The sequence below is a fragment of the Populus nigra genome, chromosome 6 (assembly GCF_951802175.1).
Source record: "Populus nigra chromosome 6, ddPopNigr1.1, whole genome shotgun sequence".
NCBI classification, from domain to species: Eukaryota; Viridiplantae; Streptophyta; class Magnoliopsida; order Malpighiales; family Salicaceae; genus Populus; species Populus nigra.
This window is the reverse complement of record NC_084857.1, coordinates 18,500,921-18,523,447: the sequence shown is the minus strand read 5'-3', so window position 1 is coordinate 18,523,447 and position 22,527 is coordinate 18,500,921. Positions and strand designations below refer to the sequence as shown.

At 31.3% G+C, this 22,527-nt stretch overlaps 1 protein-coding gene across 1 annotated transcript; it reads right to left on the bottom strand.

Moving 5' to 3' along the window:
• Window positions 1–5,389: 5,389 nt before the first annotated feature.
• LOC133696190 (uncharacterized protein At5g19025-like) lies at window positions 5,390–9,872 on the bottom strand. The gene is made up of 2 exons (XM_062118297.1): window positions 9,162–9,872; window positions 5,390–5,733 (listed from the first exon to the last, which is right to left on the bottom strand). Exons 1-2 carry the CDS (start codon window positions 9,803–9,805, stop codon window positions 5,691–5,693), a joined length of 687 nt encoding a protein of 228 aa, XP_061974281.1. The 5' UTR covers window positions 9,806–9,872; the 3' UTR covers window positions 5,390–5,690.
• Between the last annotated feature and the right edge of the window lie 12,655 nt (window positions 9,873–22,527).

Here is a 22,527-nt window from a genome sequence, read left to right as displayed (position 1 = left end):
AACTAGTCCATGCCAAATAAAAAATTAACGTCAAAAAAAAAATATGTGTTGTTATTTAAAAAAAAAACTAAGAAAAATTTCAAATGTAAATTACATACATGTATTTAATAAAATTAATGGATGATTATATATGTTAAATCAAATTTTATTGTAGTTAACTTGATATGACATGTTCAACTTAGTTTGATGAGTTCAAACACAACTTGGATATTTTATTCAAAATAATCAAAAAATAAAAAAATTCAAGTTCTCATTATTTTAATTTTCCTTTTATTTTGTTTTTGAGATGACTATATTTTTTTATCAACTAGGTTAATCTATCAAACCCGCTACATGAGTTATGGACCCGATTAGATTTAGTAACTTTATTTTTTAGAATCAAGTTTTTTTATCAAATTATACGATAACAAAAATAAACATACAAAGAAATCAATTGAATAAATTTTTTTAAAAAAATACAAGCTATACAAAAACAACACTCGTTAATATTAGAAAAATATGTTATAATCCTATGAAAAACAAAGTAAAAATTGAATTATACTTTATTAAATAATATCCCAAATACATTTTAAATTAATTTATTCCAATGAATTTAACTAAAAAATTCCAAGCCCCGGCTTAAATAGGAAAAAAAATTCAACGTCATTTCATTTTATTTTTAAAAAACATTGAGACAATATTATTTTGAATTGAGATGAGTTAGCCTAGCTCACTTGTTAAACTCGTGACCTGAGTGATGAATTTGCTTTGGTTTAATAACTTTTTTTTTAGAATCTACCTTTTATTTAGTTATATGACACTAAAAGTAGACATTCACGATAAACAATAAAATTAAATTAAAAATAATAACAGTAATTTTATTGAATTTAAATTTAAATGTAAGAGGAAAAAAAATCTGAAGGCTAGAAAAAGGTGAGGGTGTAGGCTTGGTTAAACTAGTGCACTTAGCCAATGAAACGGAAAGGCCATGTGTCTGACCCTTTTTTTTTTCTTTTTTTTTCTTTAAATTACATATTATTTGTCTATATTTTTTTTTAAATCAGACAATGATGTAAATTAACAGGTAAGAACCGTATAACCTACGATCAAAATTGAATATAACTCAAGAAAGCTAAAATCTGATTGAAAAGAACTCAAACGAATGATTTCTTGAACTAGTGATATATAGTTATTAGATTAAAACCCTAACCTATTGATTGTAAAAAATCAAGAACTTGAATTATAAGAATGAGCACAAAAAACAAGTGATCTTTGATAAATTTTGAAAAGTTTAATGAAAAATTGAGGGTATAAGCAGCCTTGGCAAAAGTTATTTTCTGAAATAATATTAAAGTTGTTGGTTTTTCTTTTCTTTTCTTTGGCTCAAGGGGTAGATAACATATCATTTGCCTATATTTTTTCTAAAAAGAATTGGACGATAATGCGAATCTAAAGAGTAAGAACCGTATAACCCTCAATCAAAATTGAACATAACCCAAGAAAGCTAAAATCTGATTGAAAAGAACTCAATCCAATGATTAATTGAACCAATGACATGTAGTTATTGGATGAAAACCCTAACCCATTGATTATAAAAAATCAAGAACTTGAATTATAAGGATGAGCACAAAAAACAAGTAATCTTTGATAAGTTTTGAAGAATTTAATGAAAAACTGAGAGTATAAGCAGCCTTGGCAAAAGTTATTTTCTGAAATAATATCAAAGTTGTTGGTTTTTTTTTTTTTGGCTCAAGGGGTAGATAACATATCATTTGCCTATATTTTTTCTAAAAAGAATCAGATGATGATGTTAATCTAAAGGGTAAGAACCGTATAACCCTCAATCAAAATTAAACATAACCCAAGAAAGCAAAAATCTGATTGAAAAGAACTCAATCCAATGATTACTTGAACCAATGACATGTAGTTATTGGATGAAAACCCTAACCCATTGATTATAAAAAATCAAGAACTTGAATTATGAGGATGAGCACAAAAAACAAGTAATCTTTGATAAGTTTTGAAGAATTTAATGAAAAACTGAGAGTATAAGCAGCATTAGCAAAAGTTATTTTCTGAAATAATATCAAAGTTGTTGGTTTTTCTTTTCTTTTTTTTTTGGCTCAAGGGGTAGATGACATATCATGTACCTATATTTTTTCTAAAAAACATAAGACGATGATGCGAATCTAAAAGGTAAGAACTGTATAACCCTCAATCAATCAAAATTGAACATAACCCAAGAAAATTAAAATCTGATTGAAAAGAACTCAATCCAATGATTACTTGAACCAATGACATGTAGTTATTGGATGAAAACCCTAACTCATTGATTATAAAAAATCAAGAACTGAAATTATAAGGATGAACACCAAAAACAAGTAATCTTTGATAAGTTTTGAAAAGTTTAATGAAAAACCGAAAGTATGAGTAGCTTTACACACAAAAAAATTATTTTCTGAAATAATATCCAAGTTGTTGATTTTTCTTCTAAAAGGTATTTATAGTTCATAACATAATTAAATTCCTAATAAAATAATGGGCTAAAATTAAGAATCCATTAAAAAAACATTTGAAGTTTGTAAAATAAATAAGAAATGTCAATTTGACTTAAAATAAGTAGGATGGTTGTCACTGTTTATGTTATCCTTGAAAAATAAGGAATCCTTGAAAAATAAAAACTTCACATGTAAATCAAATCCTTACCTTGTAGGAAATCCACAATCTCTCTTCTTGCAGCCCAATCCACATGCCTCAAGTTCTAGAACCAACTCCTTTCTTTGCATGAATTATATTATTTAAAGTCTGATCATCCCTTGTTGTAATATTGATGTTTAACTTAACTCAAATATCTTAAATTAGTCCATTGAATGACTCTTTAATCTTTAAGGCTCTTAAACTTGTAATTATTGGTGATACTTGTTGATTCTTATTAAAAGATATGTTGTGTAAAAACTTATTTTTTGACCACTAAAAAGATTGTCGAAAGACTGGTCGATGTGATTTTGAACCTAAAATGCTATTTTTAAACTAATTTTCACTTTAAAACATCTAATAAACAACCTCATAATCTCAACAGACCAATCACTCAACTCAAAACATCTTTAAATTATTCATAAAAACAAAAAATCAAGGGTAAGAAACAACTAAACAAAACTCCTCTCGTCAAATAAAACTTGTTGACATCAAGAATGATTTGTTTCGTCGCTGAAATTTAGCAAACCACAAACTTTCTCTCTTCTTCGTTTTTTTTCTGATGACTCTCTCTTTTATTGAACCAATGAATAAAAGACAAAGTGAAGCTTTGGAATAAAATGAGAATTGAAAAACCTAAAGGGACCAAAATGGAACCCAAAACAATCTTGAAGGCAAAAAATTCTAGAAAGGTGCGAGGTTAAACAATACAAAAGAACTTTTTGTTTAAGTCATAATGTGAAAATAGATCCTTGCATTTTTAATTTTTTTTCATGCATCAAAATCATTTTTTTTTTAAAATTGAGTATCAATAAAATATTAAGACATGTCACGGACATCCTGAGAACCTTATAGCAAGTCAATTAAAATAATTTTTCAAGCTCAAATATGAAACAACGTAGTGTGTCAGGATGAAATTAAAAAAAAATTAGTGATTAAATAAAAAAAAAGACTTAAAGAGATAAATAAATAGAGAAGTGTTTATGCAAGGGGATCCACATGGGTTTTTTTTTCCATTCTTTTAGTTTTTTTTCTTAATCAAACTAGGCCCTGTATTTTCAAAAAAACATTTAAACAACAAAATTAAAGTTTTTTTCTTTTGCAAAATTAATCATTAACTAAATATCAAATTTGTTATCAACATGTCAAGAACTTCATAACAAGCCAATCAAAACAATTTTTTAAGCTCAAATACAAAACAACATAACAACATAACGTGCAATGATGAAATTAAAAAAAAAAATTGGTAATTAAATTAAAAAAAACTTAAAGAGCTAAAAAAAAAAAAAATTAGAGTACCATTCCGATGATCAATGCCAGATGAGGGAATCCAGAGGGTTTTTGCCACGCATTTTAGTTTTTTCTTAATTTTAATAATTGTTTAACATTATTACACATACAAAGACCCAACTGCCACCACAGGAAGAGTTTAGGAACATTGTACCACCTCTCGAATATATGAGACCTCTTGCACAAAGCGAAGGGTCACGCAAATTGCTTTTAAATATGAAGAAGAAATTTACAATTACTTTTTTAGATTTTATTTTAAGCTTAATTATTGGTAAATAACTAAAGTCATGTTTTGTTTTTTATTTTATATTTATAAATAGTGTGATCTTGTTGAATCTCCGTAACTAATTTACTAATGACTTCGAATTGATTGTAATGGATCACATTAGATGTGGTGTGATACGACAAGTATTTTACTTTAATCATATATTTGAAAATATTTAATTAATTAATTATTACATATAACTTTGTATAATTTCCACTAAAAACTATCTTAAAGTTTAGAAAAAGCTACAATATATAATTTTTTAAAAAACCTATTTAAATATACCATATTAACTATGATGTTGATGAAAACTTACCTTAGTTTTTTTTTTTTTTTGAGTTTTGCAGGAAAAAAATAGAAGAACTCGAACAATCAAAGAATTGTATTATTACCTGTTTAGAATTATGATTGCGATTATTTTTTATAGTGTTTTTCATTTAAAAATATATTAAAATAATATTTTTTTTATTTTTTAAAAATCATTTTTTATATCAGCACATTAAAATGATCTAAAAACACCAAAAAAATATTAATTTGAAACAAAAAAAAAATAAAAAAAATTTATATTTTTCAAAAACACGCACTTTTAAAACCCAAAAATAAATGAAAAACTTAACACTTCAATTGTTAAGCGGAGATTTCTTAATATCAAGTTTTCCCATTTTACTTAATGAGATCAATTCTTGAAAAAGGAAACAAATTCATTTGCAACTCAAAACCAGTCAACATAGAAGAAAAATGATTGGGCATTCAACATATTGCAATGTTTGTGTGCTCGACAACTTTTAACGTTATATTGTACTTGCCAGTAGTTTTTATGCCTCGCCAAAGCCAATCAAATGGATATGCACTCCATATTTTTTGCTGCATGAGAACGGAATGTTTCATGATCCATTAGCACAAAGAAGAGAGCAGGTGAACAAGAAGAAACATCATCATCATCTTATAGAGTGCTAATTTAGAGACCAGAAAGAAGGCCCAGGTAGATAATCCTATGAAATCATCAATCGCTTGTCAAGAAATTAGGAGCACTAGGAGTCTAGGTCTCAGATGATCCACCCTGTTCAACAACTCGGTGCGGTGCGTATCTGATATAAAGCCAAATTATCAAAGGTTGGCACACAAAAGAAGCTGCTATATATTAAAGTGAACAGCTACTCATTTGGCAAATCTATATATTTATTCCCATTAAATTTGGTATTCCTTCCAGGAGGAATGCAAGTCACTTGTTAAATCTGTATGACTTTTCAGAAATGAGAAGAATTTTACATGAAAGTTCATGTAAAGGTATGACTTTCAGACACGTGGAAAGTGAGGCTCGGCCTGATCATGGGATTAGAAAACGTGTCCTGATCAAGGAGTGTATCCTTCTTGAATTGAAAGAAGAAGGAACACCCAAAATCTACAAGGTAAACAAGAGGAGGCACATAAAGGGCATGACAGCGAAACCCGTTGTGAACTGTCAACGATGATCTCCTCCATTAGCAGCCACACTAGCCAGAGCCCTACAAGTGCCAGCAAATCCAAAAGTTAAAACCATAACAACAAAGTATGTTATTTCGATTAATCTGAGATCACAAGTTTTAAATAGTACTATAAAAGTATCATAAGCAGCATGGTAATGCATTCTCTGTGTAAATGTTAAACATGAAATCTATAGATGACCAACTACTGTGTCCAATACTTATACATAGTTATAGACAGTCTTGCCATTTCCTCCAACAACCCAAGCTTATGCTGAAACTAAAACTTGGGTTATAATTGACTAACACCACCCAAAACTAAACATGATCTTATCATAAGAAAATCCCCCCAAATCCAATAATTCAGGGAGTGAGTCTTGATAATAAAGCCAGGACAGGTTATGAAAGAAGTTGTGTTATATTGCGAACATTCAAAGAAACCAGGATGATTACCATGTAATGAAGAATACATGAGAGAGACAAAATGAAGACAGACCAATTTACTGTAATCAAGAGATTCCTCGCAACTAAATCAGCATTAATGCTTAAACATTGATTCTTGAGAGAGACCAAAAAGGAATAGATGTAGATAAATCAAGATTAACAAGAAATTAACCATCTTCTCATTTTCACAATATCACTTAAACATGGTTGAAATTTTAGAATTTGCCTAAATTTGTTCATTGAAGTGGGTTTTGTCTGCATCTGCCAGTAAGCATTCAACTCACTCCAAGAACACAAAATTTAATTTCTATTCATGCGGAAAGGAACATCCTTGGATTATACATTGTCCATACTTATCTCTTCTGTTCAACTTGATGAGTTTAAATGATCTTCCACATCACTTACCTAAAACACGAAACATTAAGAAACAGACTCAAGAGGGATTGCCAAAGACATCATAAGGAGTTTGTTGGACTAAGGTAAATACGAATCACTGCTCAAAGAGGGGTGTTTAACGAGTAGCAGAAGGGGGTTCTTTACTGGACGCTGCTATTTTGACTGCCAGCAGTAGTGAATTGTGTCAGGAAGAACCACATATAAAACACAAGAAAACAAATGCTATGACTTTCAAGCAGGGTTGGACCAGTTGCGTGGATCAGCCTGCACATTTGAAACAGGGCAGCAACTCACAACTCTTAACAATGACCATCAAGCAAATGCTTCTAGTGTAAGATCCACCAATACCTTTCTAGCAGAAAAGTTCATGCGGAGCTTTGGCAATGCTAATGGCTGTTTTAGAAAAGTTTCCACCAAGGCCAAATTCTTCCGAAGCCTAAACTTTTTTTTAGTCATGGAAGCTTCCAAAACCTAACCTTTGATAGATCTCTATAAGACCCCCACTGAGAAAAATGAGTATGAGAGGAGTAAACAGGCATCAAAAGGCTTAAATCACAAGTCAATGAAATGACCAACCCCACACTCCAACTCCTCCAGGTCAAGTTGATGACATGTTTATCTAATTCTTGAATCACACTCCAGAGCTCAACTTCATGTTCTATGTAATTTAGGTCCAGCAGCCATCCATCCTCACCACTTGCACTTAGCCACCACTAACTGTATTGCTGCTCATCACCAGCCCTATCTAACTCTCACAAATTTTTCAAACCAACCCGATATCATATCTTGTTTCAACCATGCTTCATCGTTGAAAAAAGGCATTGGAGTTCTCTTCTCCTTCCACTTCAAAGACTCCTTTGGTCAAATGAATAACTATGTCCCAGAAAAACATATCCTTTGTTTTTCACACTCCTTTTCTTTTCTCTTTCATTGGGTTGAGGGTTTGGGGTATAATATAGCCAGTCAAACATTAAAACTTGAGCAGTCAAGGCCAAGCTCAAGAAAATTTAATTGAGTATAGGTACATAATTTATTATAAGCAGGTAAAACCTCCTTTGATCAGACGTTTCATACTCCTATTACCTAGACTAAGTTAGCTGGAAACTTGATTGGGCAAAATAATTGGGAGCTAACGGCACCACTAATAGAAACCTCTAAAGAATTTCACTTGCAGCTTCTCATCAATAAACTGTGAGCAAATGAGCACTCCAGAGAGTCATTTTATAATTGGACAATTACCAAGTAAAATCTCATCTGTGACCTCAATAAGTGTACATTTGTTATATCACAGGTTCTATCACTCAGCACACCCATGATCAAAACGAGATTTGACAAGTGGTGGGTTTACCCATAATGTGTCAGGAATACAGAATATAGAGATTATTGATCAAAACCTAATACTTGACCAGTATCGACTGTAAGCCTATTGTTCAATCAACCCAATCAGTGTTAAGGTCCTAAATGTTCCACCCAAACTCAGCATGCCACATGTGTTTAACAAAATTAACCATGTGACTTGCACGTAACCTTTCGAACAAATCAATCTGCATTCAGTCTGCAACAGCCAAAATTTGTCTGGATGCCATCAAAACAACTCAGCTAAGAAAAGGAAATAAACAAGCTCCAAGTGCAAACAAGACTATTCGAGAGTGATCAACATAAAAAAGAACTTGCATGTAATGTTCCAAACAGAGACAAGTGCATGATGGTTTGATAAAAGGAAGCCAAAGGACCAGAAAGCCTGAGGATATTAATGGTAGAGGGAGAGATCAAAGAATGAGTAATCAGACAAACATGCCAGATAGTATCATCCTCTGGAATAATCAAATAACATACTTGTTCCTCACCAAAGTTTCTTGTAAAGGTCCCTTGGAATTAATGAATATGTTTTTACTATCAAAATCAACTCCATCAGGGCCAAAACATTTAGAGAAGAGTTTAGATATCTCAGACATAGCAGTATCAAATCCAAAGGCACTAGAAAATGGCTTGGCATATCACTAATCAACAAGTGACCACATTATGGAAAAGGAAAACAAAATGAAGCACAAAAAAGTGAGAGTACCTATGTTAACAGAGAACGTGTCAAGTAAACCATATTATTTCCCAAGGAATCAACAAGATACAGAGCAATCAAAATTCCGTAAGTATGATGCAATTCCTAGGTTGAACATATACAAACAACCATTACCTCATCCCTAAATAAAAACACTTTCCACTGAGTAAAAGATGTACCGTAACAGTATAGACCAGATTCTATTAAGCATGTAATTAGATTAGCACCATTTGAGTTCATCGTATACTTCGAACAACCTCATGATTTTACCAACATGGAGGTTCTAGAATAAAATAAAAAAGAAAACAAAATTTCCCTATTTGGGAAAAAAAGAAACCTTTGACTAAAGCATGCCAACTGCAACTAAATCCAATGATCAATAGAAGATATCATATCAATCTCCAGACACAAAAGGCTGGTCCCATTTCATACGGAATTTCACACATAACTACACTTTAAATTCACATCCTCAAAAATAGCAAACAAAGCATGATCATTGATGTAGTAAAAACAAGAACATCAATCAAATCAAACAAAAGAAAAGCCCAAAATGAGCAGTGAACAAAAAACTCACCTTTTATGCCGGCGACCACGTTTAGGCCCCCATCCTTCCAGCTTAGCAACAGGGCAACCACACTTAGAACGAAAAAGCAAAACAGCCCTCCCATTAGGCGGAGCCATCTTCCTCAATTCAGCTCTCAAACACTCATAATCAGGATTAGATACAGTCCCACCTTTCCAAGGCAACTTATCAACGTCATTAGCAGCAGTGGATTTAAGACAATCTTCAGTCTGCAATTGCAAATCAAACTCAATCGCTTTCTTGAAGCCTTTACAGCCAGGTTGGTGACACTTTCGAGATCTGGGTCCACAGCAGAACTCAAAGAAAAGGATGGAGAGAATAAAAAGAGAGAAGAAGCCAAGAATGTAAGAAAAAGGAGGGAAGTGAAGGGAAAGAGAGGTGTTAGAGAGAAGGAGAGAAAGGGAGTTAAAGATGTAAGAGAAGTAAGAGGTTAAGAGGAAAGTGCCGGAGAAAAGGACTAAGATTAGGATGAGAAGGTCGAGAGTTGCAGATGGAGAGTGTTTGCAGAGGAGGGAGGTTGAATTTGGATTGGAGTTCGTGTTTGCAGTGTTTGAAGATGAAGATTTGTGGGGTTTTGGTGTGAAGGAAGAAGAAGAGGGCATGGTGAAGAAGAAGAGGAGGAGGAGATGGTGCATGTTAAGGAGGGATTGCAAATGGGAACTTTCCTTTAGTACACAAGGCTTTGGCTTGGCTTTGAGTACATACTTGGGTTCGTTCGACTATATCTATTTTTTTTTTTTTTACAAACCTTAAATATACTCTTAAACTATATTAAATTAAATTTAAAAAAAAAAGCTAACAAAGACCACATCATCAATCTATTTTATGATTTTTTTTTCTAAAAATATCTAACAAAACTTATTGTTTGGGTAAAATTGTGGTATGAACCCATAGATATAAAGATTCAGAAACTTATAATCCAATCAATTCTATCCAAGAAAGTTAAATTTAAGCTTGAAACTTAACATAACGATAACCTGTATTAAATCATTAAGACTATAAGTAACAGAAAAAACCTCACTCAACGCCTATGAAGAGAAGCAAGCAAGAAGCATAGGAGACGCTATGAAGCTTGATTAAATCTTGAATTAGTTAAAGTAGTTCAATAAAGAATAAAAAAGTATGAGCAAAACCTCTTGTACACATTAATAATTGCTGAAATTCAAGTTAATCTAAAAAACCTAAATTCAAGCTAAATAACTAATAGTTAAAAATATCCTAAACAATACTGAAAAAATAATAAACAAGTTTTAAATAAAAAAAATAACCTTAAAATAACTAGAAAACTAATATAATTCTTACACAGTAACTTCTGAACCTTACTAAAAGGCCTTCTCGATGTCTGATTAACCTGTAATTTTAACTCAATATAAAACAAGACATCTGAAAACTTCTAATAAAATCTCAACCTCATTCAAAGATCGAATAAAAATTTATGCTTGATAGCGTAAAACTATGCATTAAAAAAAATAAGCCCAAAATCCATCTCTAGTTGCCTAAATTAATTAGCCCATAAAATAGATGGATCAATGCTCTCTTGTAAATAAATTAAATTAACTAAGTTCTTATTTAAACATCCAGCTAAAAAATTGGTAAATCAATACTAAAAATGGTAAATTTTGATAAAGATATGATAATTAAGAATAGAAATTTTTATAAATAGGAGGAGAAAAAAAACGATACAATAATAATAATAGAGTAGCATTCCAAGAAAACAATGTATGATTTTATGGGGAAATAAACATTAATTTCTAGTATAAGCCCCGCGTACAATTACACTATGTTGACCGAAAGTGGTGAAAACTCTAAGCAAATTCTTATGATGGTTATGGATGAGAGTCATCAATGAATTATTTTAAAAATTATGAAGATGTAAATAAATAAAATGGTATGCAAGAAATTTGGATTTTTGGTGTAAAACTATTTAATATCTAGTTTTACGGCATCAATCATATTTCTCAATCTAACCATTGGATCTGACTGAAATTTTATGAATGGTGTTTAGAAATTTAGAAGGGAGAATCCTTGAGAATATACATGTTGAACTTAATTGTGCACACTACTTGACAACATTGTGATGAACTTGATGAGATTATGAAAAAGAATATGATCCTTGAATATATTTAGCAGAACTTTGTAATTGTAATGCGTAGAACATCTTATGCCACGCGTTAATGAATGAGAATTTGATGTTGCCACATGAAGAACAAAAAAATATGCTTGTTAGGGGAATGACATAGGCTTCGGCCACCTAAAGAGAGGATAACAAAGAAAGATCCTCATAGAGATACTAATGAGTGATGGTTCTCCTTTAACAATGTTTGATGAATGTGTGATATTGTCATGGAATAAAAACATTACATGTTTTCCTTGCTTCATAAACTTTGAAAGTAAATTTGGTTGTGGTTTATGTCAAAAACTAGGTTGAAGTATGGTCTTTAGAAAGAAAATTGGTATTGACCATATGCGTGAATTTAGGACAAAGAAATGTCAAAATGACTTAGTTTTCGTTGATGATTTTCAGTGTCAGAATAACTTAGTTTTTGTTGATGATTTTTAGTGTTATAATGAATTAGCTTTCGCTAATGATTTTCAATATTAAAATGACTCAATTTTGTTGACAATTTTAGTGTCATAATGATATAATGTTAGTAGATGACCTTTATTAAAATTAGAGATGAATGTCTTACTACAATATTATCAATAGACAATTATACGAACATGGAAGATGTTTGAATGAATGTATGTGTGTCTTGATATATGTGTGGAAATGGTTTTTAACATTACCAAAATAAAAATATAATGACTAATGGTCATTTTATGTATCAGGAGGCGTGACCAGGATCAGATCTTCTACTAGGCGAGGAGACATTATAGGAGGGTCAGATAGGTGGTTTCCACCTTTAACTAATTATTATCAAATCCTTAAGTATTTATACATAATACCGCTCCCTGATTTCAATCGATTAAAATTAATCATGAAATGTAATGAATAATGATGTGATTAGCTTTAGCTAATGGTATCCATATTGGATAACTAGGATCAATTGATGAGATTAGCTTTGGTTAATGGTATCCATAACTAGGATCAAATGATGTGATTAGCTTTAACTAATGGTATCCATATTGGATAATTGGGATTGATTAATGAGATTAGTTTCGACTAATGGTATAATAAGATTAGCTTTGACTAATGGAACCCATATTGGATAGTCGATGCTTTGGCTAATGATATCTATGTTGGATAGCCGAGAGTAAAGGATGAGGTTAACTCCAATTAATGGGGTTTATACTGGGATTACCGGTAATAAGTGTTGTGAACCATCTCATTTGAAAGCATTTACTAATATGATGAAATAAAAAGTATGATGTGTTATTCATAATCAAAATTAATGTTTAAAGAACCATATATAAAATTGATCATAGTTAGGAATGAATAGTTATGCATGGAAGAATCCTATATGTACAAGGATTCCTAGACCATAATACATGTCATCAGTTGTTTGTTGAACATAACTCAAATAAAATAATGTGGTATAAGATTGTATAAAGATGTGAAGTAAAATATTAAAGATAGCTTGGTAGGAAGATATTAATAACCGAATTTATTGGCAATCAAATGGGTTTGCCATAATCATTGGCATCCGTGAGGGGATGACCAGATTATACTTAGTGGCTATAATATCAGTGACTAAGGATGAGATAAGGATGATACTTTAGTGGCTGCAGAGTTAGTGACTAAGGATAAAAATGGACCGATACTTAATGACCGCAATATTAGTGATTAAGGACAATATATGAATTGATAGTTGATAATTAATTACCAATATTTATGAATATGGCAACTTTTGATGTTTAGTTGCCTAAAAGAATGATGACCAAGGAAACAAGTACGATTTGATTAATTATAAGATGATGATGTAGATTATCCTTTCCTAATGCTTCTATTTAAGTTGACAAGTCCTTTAAATTAAATTATGGGCAATAAAAGTTACTTCCTAGTTGTTCCTAATAAAAAGAGGATTCATGTGGATATCTTTGTTTTGAATGGAAACCATTGTGTTGTTGTTTCTAATGAGTAGAAGCCACGGTGTTATTGTTTCCAAATAATGGAAACCATTGAAACTATCATTGATTGTATAATGAAAAACATTGTGTAAGACCATTAACTGATGCTTAAAAAAATGTATATGACAGGGGAGTGATTGACAACTTAAGACATAATATCGTTTGATGTACTACTAAGTCAAAATAAATGTTAATGGGTTGATAATATAACAAACAATTGTGATACCTAGAAAATAGAGATATGGTAATGTTACAACAAATCATGTTAAGCAATGATGGTGACGAGTAAACATAAGATTAATACGTGTGGTTACTTCAAGGATTGTACCCAAGAAAATCGTTAACTAAGAAAATGAAATATTCATTATTGATTGGGCAATCAAAAATTAGGCAAATAAGTTGCTATGTGGTGATGTATAGTCGACAATCTTAAAATTGAATGTATTACGTAATTCATCATAAAAACAATGTTGAAAGTAACAAATATGAACTTAGACACCATAAAAAGTAGTATGTGATTCAATACGTATATGATGAAATCAATGCGAAAAGAATTCTAGATAAGTATATTGTTCTCCTTCCTTATAAAAAACAACGTATGTAATTTATGGCTAGATGTTAAATTTGTAATGTTATTTTAGTTGCAATGATGAGCACGAGTATTGTTATAAGAGTTGAGGTATTATTGAACTTGAGTTGAATGTTTTGAGCAGGATTGTTAAAAGTGCTAATTGACATAATAATTCCTTTTCCTCATAAAAAAATCATGAACATAAGTCTTCTTGACAACTAATAACTCTTATAATGTTATATATATTGAAAGTCTATGACACGAAATGGGCTAGCACTGATCGTGTCATTGTACTATTTATAATTTTGTTAGGTATTTTTTTTATGTACTACGAATACTTAAAATTGTGTTAATAACTTCACCTTGAAATGTAGTAAATGGTATGCTTGTATTTCTAACATTTGGTTATTGCATCTCTTTTGATGTGTGTGTGTGTGTGTGCGTGTGTCCGTCACACATATGTTTTAAGTAAATAAAAAATGGATAGAATATAAGATGAACAATGAGAAGCAATGTGAAAGAATCAAATGGAGAAATAATTGAATTGGTGGGTGGCCAAAGGTTACTGCGTGTATGTAATAAAGTTATTTAATATTGTATTGCCCAAAAGGATAAGAAAAGAATTGAGAAAATGTAAAAGTTATAGGGGAAACTCTATTGTAAATTTGGTAAACCAAATAATCAATAATGAATGTATTGTTAGACAGATTGTACAAAAAAAAAATCACCCCATTATACTCAGATATGATGATTAAAAATATGAAAGTTACATGAAAATTTCAGGTCATTACAAACAACTTAAGAAAAATTACTTCAGATAAAAAATATGACAAAAGAATCTACACCTATTATGGTGCCCATCAATCATTTATGGTATTGTTACCTACTTTTAACCCCATGAAAAATCAAGAAAAAAATAGAAAAAAAATCCAAAATACAAGAAGATACACTGGAAGAAAGCCTAGAAGATTGTCTAAGTTGGTGATGAAGGATCAAAATGACAAGTGAAAAAGTTGGAGGACCAAAATGTATAAAATTGGTAAAATTGGCAACCCAATTCTAATTGACAAAGGGCCCCAATGGAGAAAATATTTTTATTTGGATTAAAGAAATACAAATTTAGATAGGTAAGGACTTAATGAGAATTTGGAAAGCTTAATTAATTTTATTGAGGACTTAATTGCAAGAAAAATTGATTTTTAAAGTCAATTTAGGCTTTTTTTGGAAGATATATGGTTAAATCAGGGGCTTAATTGCATAAATATTGAAGTTTGATGAGCAATTAGGGACTTGATTGAATCCAAAACCAAGGATTAAACTGAAAAAGGTATGTGAATGCAAGTGTTGAAATTGATCAAATTAGAGGTAAATTGAAGAAATTGGAAGTTTGTTGATCAATCGAGAGTCAAAATGCACAATTGCATAACTAAGGACTAAAATGAAATAGGTGGTCAACTTTGGAGCTAACAATTGAGCTTGATAGGGATAAAGTTGCATGAAATTAAGAGTTTAAGAGGTAATTACGGGTACAATAAAATAAATTGGAAGAAAAGAGACTAAATTGCAATTTTCCAAAATCCCAAATTAAAAACCCTAATTTTTAGGGTTTTGCCTAGACAACGTGTCTTTCAGCCACTATGTATCTTCTTCTTTGATGGTTTTTGGCTGATCGAGGAGGCAGTTTAAGGCAAATGAATGTGGCATTTCTGACCACCTTAGGGGTTGTAATCACCACCATTCAAGAGAATACCACCTCTACAAAGATCAGCTACTTTCATCAAACATTTGCATCCTATTTTCTGCAATAATCTCAACATCTTGTCCCCGATCAGCCCCATTGCATTGGCAAATTCTGGGATGATCAAGTTGACACATTCAAGTGAATAGATGTGAAGTTACAAGCCTTCAAATCAAGTATGGTTGGATCCAAACAAAAAGTATGTACTACCAATTCAAGTGGTCTTCAACGACGATAACGTCAGAGTTACTCCGATGAAGCCTCGAAAATGGGTAACTTAGTCATCAATGGATGTGATACTCATTTCACAAAACCACTAATCTTTTTCGTATGCTCGCACTCCAAGCCTTCTCAGTAGGTTCTTATCAAAGGGTGACCAAGTTTCTCTTAAGATTAAAATGCTAGAAATAAGCTCATTGGTCTCTAAGTTTGGGAAAACCACCAAAAATTTCCAAAACTAAGTTTGTTGCAAAACCATCATTGTGAAACCAATATATGTACAGAGCTGACAATTATAAAACGTACCCAAAACTCTCCTATTTTGATTAGAGGGTCAAGCTTTGATTGAATCATAGCTTGAAACCCTATAAATACCCCTGGAAAATGAAGGCAGAGGGCAACAACGAGGAGAGAAAGAAAAAGGTGGAAGATAGGATAAAAGAATTTCAAGTGTGAAGGTTTAAGAGCCTAGTACAAAGATTTCCTCGATTAGGAGAAAAAGTAGCAAGCTCAGGAAAGAAAGGGTAGCAACCATTATCAAAGCTTAGAAGGTATAAAAAACACTTCTCTAATCTAGCAAATGATGTCAATGAGGCACACCTTTAACTCTTCATTACATGTTTCAGTGGTGTTTTAAACTTGTTTTTAGTTAAACATTGTATTGATCTTGTATTTTGATTAATGCATGAAATGTTGTTTTTCTTTGTTTAATTTTAATTTGAATTGTTTGTTACTATTTACTAGATGTTTAGTAAATATTTTGATGTTTATTTTTTTAAAATAAAATGGTTTTTGTATGTTTTCAAATATGGTAGTATGTGTTTGATGCTTTTTTTTTATTAATGTATTTTTTTTTTGTTCTTGAGCTTGATTTGGGTTCCAAGTTGTTTAGAGGGTCAGTTTTGAATTGAAAATTGATGTTATTGTTGGCTACCATTGGGGCTGCAGTTATGTTTATAGTTCTTTTGATTCAACTATATTTGGTATTAGTAATGTGATTTATGAGGACTAAAAATAGTATGTTTAAATGCCTAGAAAGCTATTTCTGGGGTTTAGCAGTGTGCTGGGTTTTTCTGGGTTATTGAGCTGGGTTGTTCTTAGGAAGAACGTTGCCTTAGCTATATGATTTGGACTATTTTTGGTCTATTTCTTTGCACTAAACACTTCATGATATTTGACTAGTTAATAATCCGGGGTTTATTGGCATCAATAACAAGTTTTTAATGGGTTTAAATCCTAGGATTTTGGTTTTTAACTGAAAACTATTTGGACCAAAATCGTGAAGATTCTTTGATAATAGAAGTAAATGGATGCTAGATTATTGATCCTTGCATGATTCACAACATGTTTATGACATTGTTTTGATCGTATATGGTTTGGTTGGAGAGTCATGTTGTAATAGTCCAGCTGTACGACTCGATCAATGTTAAAAGATTCCAACATATCCTTTCTATTTGAGGGTAATTTTTTTTTTATTTCCAAAAATTCGGCAGAGTTTCGTTTGCATTTAGAACATCCCAAATTATCCATTATTATCAGTTTACTTAATCAACCTATCATTACAAGGTCCTTTAATTCCGGACCTTATATGAAACCTTATAATTCCACACTATATATATATCCTACGAGTAAGTTCAATATGAACATAGTCCAACACATCATATCATAAAATTTAAAGGAAAAGGAATACTAACATGCAAAGAAAGTATTTACAATATAAGAAGTGTTCTTAAATATTTCAAAAGGGTTAATTACAAGATAACTAAAATACTACACGCTAAGCTGAACCTTTATAAATACATCAAGGTTTGCACAAAAGTATACTACATATACACGTTAATTCCCTTTTGTTTTAAGTTAAATATTCACATAAGCTTCACAAAGTAGAGTCCTAAACTAATGATCTTCCTGGATGTTTGATGGACCTGTTACATAAATAAACATACCATTATGTTGATAAAGAATATATGTATGCTCATGTAATGAATACGAATGAAGTATTAACTTTCTATCGAATCCATGAGAATTCTAACAAAAAACTTATATTTGCTTGTAAATTTTTTAAACCCAATTAATACTCATTTGTATATTTTAAATTGAATAATTTTATTTACTTGCATAAACTGGGTGACCTTGCAAGGTTTAATCCTGTAATTCATATCCCGGCAATCTTATCACGGATGCCATTACCGGAGCTAATCATGTAATTTATTTCCCGACAATCCTATCACGGATGCCATTAGCCGAAGCTAATCTTGTAAATACACTAGGCTTTATTTACATTGAAAATGATATTTATTATAATTACATTCACCAGAAGGATTCTAAATTGTATAAGTGCAAATAGGAGGGAAAATCACACATCTGCTTCACCTGTCTCGCGACCTCCCCTAACAGAAGATCCAATCCTGGTTGCTCCTCCTGAATCACAAGGAAGTTTTTTTTTTTGTTATGATTCCTCAAGCCGATATTATAGATAATTCATATTCATCCATTACTCATATGTTACTTTCTATGCATGTTCATTTCCTCATAATAACATACATACATATATCATGTATATTTTCAATGTTAGTTTCTCAATATACAAGTGTTCGTATGACTCAATTCTTTTATATTCTTATTTATAGTATTCACGTGAAAGTCTACTGTTACTGTCTAACTTTGAACTGTTACTATCCAATTTCCAACTGTTACTGTCTGACTTTAAACTGTTACAGTCCAATTTCCAACTGTTACTGTTTGACTATGAACTGTTACTGTTCAATTTCCAATTGTTACTGTCTAACTTTGAACTGTTACTGTCTGAACACTCCTCATATTTTTCACTATACCTAAAGTTCTAAAATTCCAAATTAAGCAAGACTAGTTCCCTTGGTTAGCTAACATTCAAATCTACAATTTCTATGAGGAACCCGATCCTAATCCCCTCATCCTCATACCCGAAATCTCATAGAAAGTTAGGAGACAAGTCTGTCTAGATTCGTCTCTCCTCCCCTTCACACAATACTTTCATAAACTACATACCACACACATGAATTAACTTAATCTCAACAATAAATACTTTTTCTCCAATTTATGTCTAAGAACCCTAACCTATGATTCAATATCAAGGCATCAATTCTTTATCGAATTTAAAAATGAATTTTTTTAAGATTATATTTAGAATACCTTATCCGGTACAAATTAAGATTTTGATTTTCAACCAGTTGAAGATTTTCAATTCCCTCTCTTTTCTTCTTGTTCAATTTCCCTCCTTTCTTTTCTTCTTGTTCAATTTCTTGGTAATCCTTTGCTCTCAAGTGTTTATCCCATCTATAAGCTCTTAATCTTGGATGAGTTCTTGAAATTTTAGTGTTTCTCTCTTGATTTCTCAAGAATGGGTATAAAACTCCCTATATTCTCTCCTCATGGTTCCTACAGATTTTTTTGGTGAAGAGAGATTATTTATACTCTATATTATCCCTTATTTTCATTTAGGCCCCCGTTTTCTTTTAAGTGTATTATTCTCTTCAATTAAATCCAACCCTCAACAGTACCGGATTTGGTATAATGTCTCGAATTATTTCGCCCAGAAATTTATGTTAAAAAATTTCTGAATTTCTGTTTTTATTTAACCATATATGTGAATTTCTTCACTTTTATTTATTTATTATTTTTCCCGGGGTTTACACATGTTGTTGGAATTTGTATGAATGTTCTTTGTATTCTTCATTTTTTCTATGTTTGATCCATTTTTAGTTAAAAAATTGAGTTTTGTTTTTGTTTTTGTTTTAAGTTTGATTGGTTTTAAGTTTTGGTTTTATTTTTTATTTAGTTTTTTGATCAAACCATGTCTTTAATTTGGCTTATGGTCGGACCAAAGATTTTGGGTCAACTAAGTTGGGTCAAAAATAGGTCAAAGGTTAAGACTATGTTTAATTGATAATGTTTTTGCTAAGGGTTTTTTTTTTTTTTTGGTTTAAGAGTGTGTTTGGCAAACACCCCCTTAAGCATATTCTAACAATCTTGGTTTTAAAAAACAAATGGGTTTTTGCCCGGCATTACAAAAATAAATAATAAAAAAAATTAATTTTTGTTTGTTGTATAAGGTCCAATCCTTACAAAAAAATACATTTTTAAAAAGAGGGGAAAATGTTTTATTATCATAAATTTCAGAGCCACTGAAATCTTATCTAATTATTAATTTTAGATTTCAGAAAATTAATTAAGATATACTTAAATTGAATACCTTTAATTAAAAAAAAAATCATAATTATTGTACTTGAAACTTCAAAGGCCCAACCACAGCTGCCCCAAATCAAGACTCCCCACCAGCTTGGAATTTTCTTTGCCCCCCTTTTGAGTTCAATAAAGCTCGCACAACATTCCAATTCTTGAGACAAGTTGCCTCCAAGCTTCCTCTGCATTCTCTTTCGGCTGTCTGCCAAGTGTGTTGCTGTTAATTGGTTGCTGAGAACACAAAGTCCATGTGTGCTATCCCCATTGGCCTCAACTCAAAGGGACCAAAGCATTTCCTTTCCATCAGATCAGTCCTCCTAGGAGCTGGAAAATCAACACACCAATCATATAGGTCCGCATAGATCCATATGCTTATTAAAATCTTATCCTTTGCTTTAAGATAAGGTATAGAGCCTTCCATTGCCATGCTTTAATAAGGATTCGACAAGTGTATTATGACCCGTGATTAAAATCTTCTACATGACATTAAAGCCCAGGAAGGAAGTAGGTACTCATAGATGGATGAAATTAGTAGTCTACAGCTTATATATGTGAGGGTTCTTGATAAATTTGTCATGCATGAAGGCGCCAACCTTAAAGGGGTCTTGAATATCGATCAAGAAGCCCTTGCCCGTTTTTTTTCCCTTTAGGAGGATTCGAAGCAATGATCAGTGGCCGGCAAGTTTCATCTACTGAAGAAAATATGTTTTTGAGTTGAAATTTGGCAAGGAAAAGCGCACGTGACATCTACGTGTCTTGAACGTACACGTGGACCAGTGAACAGGCCTCCTAAGCCTACTTGTGGATCCAATACGTGGCTGGTCAAATTTCAGGACACATTCAGAGGATATATAATAAATTTGGGATTGCCTTGCAGTCCAAAGTACAAGAGAGCTAGACTCGGCGCATTTCCTTGGGAGAACGATAACAAGGATCAAGAAATGGGTAGGAGATTTGGGAGGTTGAAGAGAATGGTTAGGCAACAGAGAGGGAAGCTTTATCTTACCATGCTTCTTGTTGGCACAAGTACACGCAGAAGCTAGCCTGCTAAGCACATTTTGCTGTGATTTTACAGGACTCAAGTGACTGCTTGTTAGTTTAATATATCCCATATTCAATTGATTGGTTAATTATTCTAATATTTAGGAGATTATAATACGTTACTAGACGATGCATCTGATCTTCAAATATAAATTAATCAATTGATGAATTGATAATAAATTAAATTGTTTAATTTATTTAATTCTATGTTATTAGAATTATATTTTATATTTGAGCCAACATATTAGCAACCTAATAAGTCACAACATTAAGAATTATTAGTCATAAATTAATCTGGAATGATTTAATTACGTATGACTTGATTAAAATATATTTTAGAAATTATAGACTAGAATATAATTAATACAGGGATTATATTTATAGATCTAGAAAAATCAAGTAAATATCAAAATAAGTAGTAATATATCCCTACAAAGCATACTTGATACTAACAAATTGACTTAACTAAATTTCTTGAATTGACACCGAAATGTGAGAATTGTTCTCAAGCAAGAAAAATATTGTGTGTTTTTAAAAATCCAATTCCAAATGCGCTTGCTGAGGATGTTCAAATAGTAGGAATAAACATCAGCGTCATGTTGATGACGATGAACAAGCTGCATGTGTGATGTTAACCTGTATGTCACCTGAACTTTAAAGGCAGTAGGGCTTGGTCTTACAATCATTACCCCAAAGCTTTTCACAATTTATTATGATTTATCACATTAACAAGTTGGATAGTACATTGCTAGAATTACTTAATATGCTTAAGACTGCTGAAGGGCCTTTAAGAAGAAAAAATGTCTAGTTCTTCTAGTTCAATCTTCTAGAATGTCTAAGAAGAAGGATAATAAAAATAAGAGTGTTGTCTCTAAAGTAAACAAACTTACTAGGAGCATTAAGAAAGATAAGGGCACCTATCATCGTTATGACAAGGAAGAACATTGGAAGAGGAATTGCAAGGAATACCTTGCAATTGTGAAGGCAAAGAAGCTTAATGAAGCAAGAGTTATTGCATTAGCTATAAGAATTATTTATTTTGTTTTGCTTGACGGGCTGATATCAAAACTTTATAATTCTTATTTTGTTATAGTATTTTAAGACATTGTATCTATTTTATTTAGTATTAAATGGATATAAATTTATTATTAAAGACAAATGTTGTTCTTTTATAATAATGATGTTTTATAGATTCAGTAATTATACAAATGGTTTGTATATGCCTGATTTTAAAATGCCCAAATTCAATATAAACTGCAATAAAATTAAAATAAGTATTAAGAAATTTCAATTGGATCGAGGTGATTAATATTTGACCAAATATTTCAATGATTATCTAAAAGAGAATGAGATTTTCTACATCTCTTAGAACACTACATCCAGATAAAATATATTTTCAATGCTAAAATATTGGATGTTTAACCTTAATGTTAAAAAACACAAAATCTCTATAAATTTAGTAGTACATGTCATGCATCAATAAGATAATGACCTCTCAT

Bases quoted from the DNA above. Each gene is read 5' to 3' on its own strand.
- LOC133696190 (XM_062118297.1), bottom strand. From the start codon at position 9,805: ATGCACCATCTCCTCCTCCTCTTCTTCTTCACCATGCCCTCTTCTTCT. The intron at 5,734-9,161 runs GTGAGTTTTTTG...TGGCACTTGTAG, and splicing joins CGTGGTCGCCGGCATAAAAG to GGCTCTGGCTAGTGTGGCTG.